At 39.9% G+C, this 8093-nt stretch overlaps 1 protein-coding gene across 1 annotated transcript in view; it reads right to left on the bottom strand.

Annotated features, from left to right (window-relative positions):
* Positions 1-1318: 1318 nt before the first annotated feature.
* Positions 1319-8093, bottom strand: part of CEP76 (centrosomal protein 76kDa) — a 12557-nt gene continuing 5782 nt past the window's right edge. Inside the window, exons 7-11 of the mRNA XM_009077663.1 lie at positions 6560-6751; positions 4543-4709; positions 3325-3658; positions 1935-2152; positions 1319-1497 (exon numbers count right to left, since the gene is read on the bottom strand). Coding sequence (XP_009075911.1) covers positions 1359-1497; positions 1935-2152; positions 3325-3658; positions 4543-4709; positions 6560-6751 — 1050 coding nt within the window. The 3' untranslated portion in view covers positions 1319-1358. The remainder of the gene's footprint in view (positions 1498-1934; positions 2153-3324; positions 3659-4542; positions 4710-6559; positions 6752-8093) is intronic.

The following is an 8093-nucleotide window of genomic DNA, read 5'->3' as shown; positions in this document are numbered from 1 at the left end:
CGGCACCGGCGGGAGCTTTGATCAGCATCCCCTACCTGTACAACAGCACAACGCATATGTTCTGACCTTTCAGGTATAAAAAGATAGGGAACACAAAGCCAGATTTGTAAAGTTACCAGCAGGGCCAGGAAGTACAGGATGTGCTATTAAAGTTCCAAGTGAAAATCTCAGTGCTGCAGTAGGAAGTATTTAACACTTCTTGAAAAAAAAGACAAAAATGGTGTCATGCTACCACACTGCTGATTAAATGTACTTGCAAAATGCCAGCATTCCCTCCTGCTGTATGTGTTGCAAGCTTCTCTAGGATCAATTTTTTTTTTTTTTGCTCCAGCACCAGCCAAAAGAGTCGTATCTTTCTCATAAGCAGAACCAAATGAGGTGGACATGGGCTATCAGACACAGAATGGTTTCTGCAGGAGAAACCAAATAGTTTCAGATTATTCAGCCTCAAAAAGAGATGGCTGGAGTCCACATGATAAAAAACCCAAGAGACATGATATGAGAACTTCAGTAAGCACAGCTGCCTGCCACTTCTCAAAGCATGAAGACTAAAAGATACTCAGCAAAATCATTATCCACAGGTTTAAGAAAAACAAAACCACAGCAGCATAATGAAGTACAGATATGAGTGTCAGAATTAGGCAAAATCATGAATAGTTGTTAAGCAAAACGGTCTGGCTACAACTTCTACCTCAGAAACTTCCTAAGTTAACATCAGGAAAAAGGCATCAGGTTAAACCAGTTTATCAACCCAGCACAGCTAGTTACATGTTCAGGTATCCAAGTTTATATATTATATAAAAAAGAAATCCATAAATTGCTAAATTAATAGATGAACTGGATTACCTATATCTGACTGAACTGCTCTCAGAAGCTGTATGTAGAAGTTACTGCTAGGTCCAAAAGAGGCAGAAATAAATTTTGTTGTGTGAAGGACACATGCTTCAGTATTGGTATTTCTGGATCTCAGTCACTCACAAAGCACACTCAGGACACTGCAGGGAAAGGGAGGTTGAACAGAGACTCTCACCCTGCACAGGTAAACTAGACTTCTTTCTAAATGACCTCTCACCAACTCAGAATCACAGAAGAGAAGCTAGGATTTTATGCACACATTTTAGTAACTTGACCCACATTCCTATACATATTAAAAGTAACTTTTATTACAGCTAAGAATAAAATTCTCTTTATAAATACAATCATTACTGTGTACACAATCCCCTCCAATACACATGCTACAGCATTCAGAATCAGTGGCATTTATGGAAAATACAACAGTAGTTTTGAATTGCAAAATTTGATACCCACAAACGTTACTTTGCAGATCTAAAAAGTACAAACAATTTTGGGGGTTTTATTCAAAGGACAGAGCGGTATTTAGAAGCAAACATGATCCAAACAGCACACGCAGATTCAGGGTATGTAAACACTCGCACACGAACTGCGAGTCGCACTTGGTCTCCTCTGCAACAGATTATTTCTTCACAAAAAGGAGATCTGTATGACAAAAAGAAAGGAGTAACAGACAATCCTAAGATATTATTAAAACTTTCAATTGCATAGTGCAGTTTGTTTCAAATGTGACTAACCCTTAGGTAACAATGAGTGTCATGAGTCTGTCATTGTAAACAATATTGTTCCATAGTGCAGGGGCTGCTGCTTTGGAGGAAAACAACAACACAGAGAAGTTAAATTAACTCCTCTTTGTTTAATTTAACCCATGAGAAGTGTATCATCACTGAACTCATCAACATAGCCTAAAAGCTCTGTACCCCATACCCCCTTACCCATCCCGTACAGCCCTTCTTCCAGTTCTCATCTAAGGAAGTTAATTTTCTTTAAATTTCATTATTAAAAAAATTAGTTCCAATTCATACTTACAGATTAATATTTAGTTTTAACAGATATATATATATATTTACATTTAAACTTACCGAAGACACGTGGCAAATGCTCTCCTGGCATTTCTGTGCACAAAATGGATGGGAAACCCTTTGAATGTGTGACCATCAGGTACTGCTCTTCTTACAGCATCTTGAAACTCTTCATTTCCTGCAGAAACACCTGCTGTACGCTCGAGCTCATAGGCTGCTAATGCTGGTGACAACAGGTAGGAGAGCTGGTCATCCCAAACAGTGGAAAGGCCAAGATCCTGTGAGGCAAGTTGCAGAACAATGACAACTGTGCAGAGTGAGCATTAGGACATGCCTAAGCTTACATACGGTATAGATTCAAATAAATCCAAGAATCCTTAATTGGCAGTTAACCAAAGTGAACCCATGGAGCAGTAAGATTTGTATATTGGCTCACACATCAACTGGAAGAAGCAAACACCATCAACAAAGTATCAAACATTTAGCAAGGAATGCAGTTAGACTAACCAGATTAAAATTTAAGGCCTGCAGAGTTGACACTCCATGCTTCAGCTACATTATCACTGCACAAAATGTAAGAAGACCTGTATAAATGCACAGCAAAAATAGGGAAAAGATCAACTAAGATTCACCTCACATTCTCCTAATGTCTCTTCCGGAAAACCCTTTCTGAAAAACCAATGCACAACAGCTTCCCAAAACACAAAGGCATGTACATGCACCTCTTCCTACCATCCCACAAATGCAAAGTAGAAGGATCTACCATGTATGTATTCAACACGGCATGAGACTCCTACTCTGACAATTACTTGCAACCCCAAAGGTTGAGCATCATGTGGGGAGAAAAATAACAATCCGAAAACCCCATTAAAAACAGACATAAGCTAACTTAAAACATCACCAGCTTCATATCCAGCACAGGAAGAATCATTTCTGGCACATCATGCCTTGTAAAAATCCTGATAAAGGATGAAACTAACTTCCCGAAATAGCTCTGATTTTGTAAAGCAGTCAGAGTAAGATCATGAAAGCTGAAAGTCTGCTTTTATCTAGGGACCAGAAACATCTGTGACAGAGAGGCAAAGCCCACTAACAACCAGATCTGATCTTCCTGGTGCTACCTACCACTCCTAGGTAGTCTGCAGGTGCCAGTAAGCTGAAGATCACAGACCTAGAAGGAGGAGCAAAAGCAGGGTAGGGGGAAGAGCCCACACGAGGCTACGAATCACCACTCCAAATACTAAGCATGGTAAGTCGAAACTAGCTCAGTAGAGCCTTTCCAAACATCTTTTTAGTTATTTCAATTTTCACATACCACATTTCTGCAAAGGCTGATGGAAATCACATTGCAAAGATACGAGTAAGCAAACCAAGATGGCTATCCAAAACAAATCTACAGTTAACACATGGACCTTTATTACTGTGGCAGATCAAGGACAATCTTTCTTACCTTTCTGTGTTCAGAGACCAATACTCTCAGCTGCAATTCCATCTCATTGCTCGATACTGCAGCATCTGTTGTGGAAGCACACAGAGGAGGAAAAGGGGGAACTGAAGATGTTGCTCCAGGGGGACACACAGATTTTATTGCTTCTGCGCTCATGGGTTTCCACTTAGATTCATCATGCAGGTCAAACACACAGACCTCCACAGCGTCGGAGGGCTGGCAATTTCCAAAGAACTTTTGGTGGTTGAAGATACAACCAACTGTGCGGTAAGGATACAGTGGTTTGGCCTGTTCAACTCGTGGAGGGTCATCAGGGTTGATAGGTCTGTGGATGTACCTAATCAAAAGGATTCAATTTCTTATTAATACAACTTATTTCAAGGCAAGGTAAAAATATTTAGATGGGACAGATAAAAACATTTCTCCTTTAACAATGCAAGTCAAGATTGTCATCATTTTTTGCCCCCCAAATGACATTGATTTGTTTACGAGAAAGTATTATACACATTTTGGGGGCATAACATACAATGAAGCAATACATTTGTTCTTTAAATCTAGAAAAATACACTGATTAATCAACCAGATAGACAACAGCAATTAAACTTCACAAGTATAACAACATTCTCATACAGTTTCCCCACAGTTCATCACATTTGGAGAAATACATCTTCAAATGATAATCACAGGATACACAAACAGTGGCAAGACAGAATTGCTTATTTTCAACACTGGATACAACAGGTTCCAGAAGCTCTGGAAAACAGAAAACTACATGTGCCCTTCTAAAATGACTCAAGTGAGGGAGAATCTCAGAGAACTTGCAGAGATTTCTGCAGGGGGAAAAAAGTAACATAACACTGATTTCACGGAGGAAATCAGGAAAAAATTATGGGCTCCTAAACAATCATGTCAGACTTCATCTCCTTTACAAATGATGGCAGCAATAGCATCAATGGCAATCAGCTACTGTAAGACACAAAACAGTTACCACACAGTGTATTAAAGCCACTGAAAACTAAATCACAACTTGTTGAAATATTTCCCCTCACATCGAACCAGTTAGTTTCCAGACAAAAGCAGTATGCAGGAAAAAGATTCAAAGACAGAAGTCACCTGGATTACAACACAGGGTATAAAGATAAAGCAAAACAGCAACAACAAAAATGTCTCATGCAAACCTCAATATACATTGTTCAGTTTTCTCACACTCCTTTCACTCACCTATGTCCTGTTAAGCTCTCCCAAAAAGTAATTGTTCCATCAGTTCCACAAGTCATTACCCAAGTGTGGGGGACACCTTTTGCTTTTGTTCCAACACACACAAAGGCTTCCAATCCAAACCCAAGAAGAAGACTGCACAGCAGGTTAGAATGATCTTCACAGTCACCCTGGACAGTAAATATTAATAAGCTGCTTTGAGTATCAGGGATGGATAAAACCTTAAAGAAAGGAAATAGCGATACACTTCTCCAACCACTGCTTGACAAGTCCTGGTTCCCTCCTGTTTATCTAATGCATGTATCAGAAGTCAGGGCCCTAAGGTTTTAACTTGACAAGTTTTAGTTTTCTGTAATAAAATAAATCAGTTAAAAATGTATGTTCTAATGATATAAACAGTCTATGATTAATACTGGGAAACACTTCTTATGACTATAAAGATACTTTCAAGTGACTCAAAACTAGAATCTATTGACCTGTGATGTCAAAACCAGTACCATAATTAAACGTAAAAACCTATTTAAGGCAAGTATCTGGGGTAACACTAGAAATTGCACAGTATTTTCACACAGTTTGGAAATTTTTCACTTAATAAAACATCATCCTACTGTTACTTCACTGCCTTGAATGTGCTGTCAAAGCTGAGAAATTAAACCAAGATAAAACAATGTCCTCCACCAGCTGAAAGCCATAGATAGCTGCTTTTCCCTTCAGTCAGAAAAACATTTATCTCCTAAACACATTACTACCAGCGATAATTCACAGGAAACTGCACCGTCTAGTATTCTTTGTCTCTTCAGTTCTTTACAAAAGTTAGCTGTAAAGTAGAAACAAAAATTCCTCATGCAATGAAGGTTTCATCACACAAAGCACAACATTCAAAAGTAGAAGAGTAATGCTCTTTAGTCAGTACTATTCAGAATGTTGAAAACGTAAAATTAAGAGTTCTTGGATGCATCTGTTCATTACACAGGTAACACAATCTTCCCCTACCATAACATACAAGGGAAACATGCAGAAAAGCAGGTTTAAACAAGTTTGTAGTGAGACTGTGTTCATTTAGTCGTAATAATGGTCCAGCTGGTGTCTCAGAGGCTGAAGTCAGCATTTTTCTATACAGCTTTCCACTTCTGCCTTGAAAGAAAACCTATCTCTGTGCCTCCAAACACAACAGTTCCCAAAGACCCTATCGTCTGCCCCATCTGAAAGCCAGGGGGTACCTATGCATGATATGATACTCAGGGACAACAGCCAATCCCTGTTCTGTGCGGTCCTGGAGACAGGTCTGAAACGTGAGATTCAGCTCCTGCTGCCACAAAACACATCTTTTTAAAACAAAAACATCGGTGACCTTTTTTTTGAAGGCAGAAGTATTTCCGTGGCAATGAAAAGCACTGACCAGTCCGAAGAGGTATTAAAAACGATCGCTGTTACTTTGAATCATGCAACAGGAGAGCGATAATCCAGAAGGAGGTACAATCTGTTTCATTTATTATAGTTATATGATGCAAGTGTCAGATCACCAAGAACTAGGCTGAAACTTCTAGTGAAAAAAACTAGGCTAAAACTTTTAATGAAAAATGGAAACATAAATTCTTGCAAAAATGGAATGTAAAGACTGCCAGTATCTTTCAGCACATCACAAGAAAAACCAGCAAAAGAGACTTTCTGCTTTTCCTGGTTTAGTCCAGAATTTGAACTACTGTCATGCACACAAGCAGAGATTCATTGAATAATTATGTGTGTTCTTAGAAAAGCAACTGTAGAAAAGCAAACTCACTGTCAAGGAGGTGTATTAACAAACGGACCCCAACAACAGCAGTAAAGGAAGTCTGCGCCAAAGACTTCTTGTCTACTATTGAACATCTGTTTCTCTTCAAAAAGATCTTAAACAAATTACTGTAACAGAACCTTCCAAATTTGATTTAATCCACATATTTGCAGCCTGTTTTATATTAGTAACTCCGGTAAGAACATGAAACCTACTCTGCTGCGTCACACAAGGAATTCCTTCACCTACCTTGTTTCTACACAGGAAAGCAAGCAGGGTGCACCACTGCTCTGGTTTGCCGCCCCCTCCTCCGATGACCGGAGCCCGTTCGTAGCCCAGGATGCTGACGAAGCGCGCGGCCTGCCGCGGCGTGTCGAGCAGCCTGCCCGCGCGCAGGGGCCGCACGTACGAACACACCGGGCGGTTCACTCCATTTTCATCCTGAACGTGTGAAATACAGTTACCTGCCAGCCATACAAGGGTCACAAAAGATTCATCTCAACTCAGACCATCTCTTTTTGCTATGGGATATGTTCTCCCTTGAATAAGGCATCACTCAAAGATAGTAAGACGTAAAAATGCTTCTAGTATTAAGAGACAAGACTGTTAAGGCAACTCATTGAGAGACATTACATTTAGATTCTTCTGCTGGCTCTGTCATTCTTAGAGAATTCTGGATTAAATAAGAATGACAACATAAGAAGGGCATGGAACTATTGAAGCAAGTCCAGAGGAGGCCACAGAGTTGATAAGACAACTGGAGCACCTCCCCTGCAAAGACAGGCTGAGAGAGCTGGGGCCGTTCAGCCTGGAGAAGAGAAGGTTGTGTCGGGACCTCATAGCACCTTCCAGTGTCTGAAGGGGCCTACAGGGAAGCTGGAGAGGGACTCTTTGTTAGGAACCGTAGTGATAGGACAAGATGAAATGGATATAAATTAAAAGAAAGGAAATTTAGATATCAGGAAGAAATTCTTTGCTGTGAGGGTGGTGAGACATTGGAACATGTTGCCCAGAGAAGTCGTGGATGCCCCAACCCTGGCAGTGTTCAAAGCCAGGTTGGATAAAGCCTCGAACAACCTGGTCTGGTGGGAGGTGTCCCTGCCCATGGCAGGGGCAGTTGGCACTAAATGATCTGCAAGGTCCATTCCAACCCCTTAACATTCTATGATAATCTGAAATGTTCAAATGCCTGGAGCAGCAGAGGCTGCAATTTATTTTCTTAAATGCGTCAGCAACTGTTCATGCTCCACCCACTATCAGTTTCCACATTGCCATCAAGCACAAAACCAAACCAAGAAATATACGCAGCAATACACACACAGCAAATCCAAAAAAAACACCCCCAAAAACCATTAAGCACTCAGCAACTGTTTTAGTTTAAACGGTGTCTATTTGCTTCTGGATTTGAGTATTCTACCTCTTCTCATAACACCAAGCAGTAAAAACTACTCACAACCAAGTAACTAGACCTATATGAACTGAGTAATAATACTGAGAATTTCTAAGTCCTTGGAAAAATGAAAAAAAAAACATGACTGGAAAAAGTCTGGTTTATTACATGCTGCAGGCAAATACTATTATTATCTCACTATTAAAACTATTTCAAGACGTATAGAACTCTTCTGTTCCTCACTAGGATAAATTGGTACTTTCACATTTTTATATTTTAAAAAAGGATCAAAGCCTTTTAGATCTCTGCAGCTTCAGGAAATTATGGTCTCATATTTCTACTGTAGTCACATATTGTTCCTGTAAAGGTTTTGTCATGCTTTTCCAGCAGGCT

The sequence above is a fragment of the Acanthisitta chloris genome, unplaced genomic scaffold (genome assembly GCF_000695815.1).
Source record: "Acanthisitta chloris isolate BGI_N310 unplaced genomic scaffold, ASM69581v1 scaffold32476, whole genome shotgun sequence".
Classification (NCBI taxonomy): Eukaryota; Metazoa; Chordata; class Aves; order Passeriformes; family Acanthisittidae; genus Acanthisitta; species Acanthisitta chloris.
Note: the sequence above shows the minus strand (reverse complement) of the source record. Positions and strands in the feature narration are given on the sequence as shown.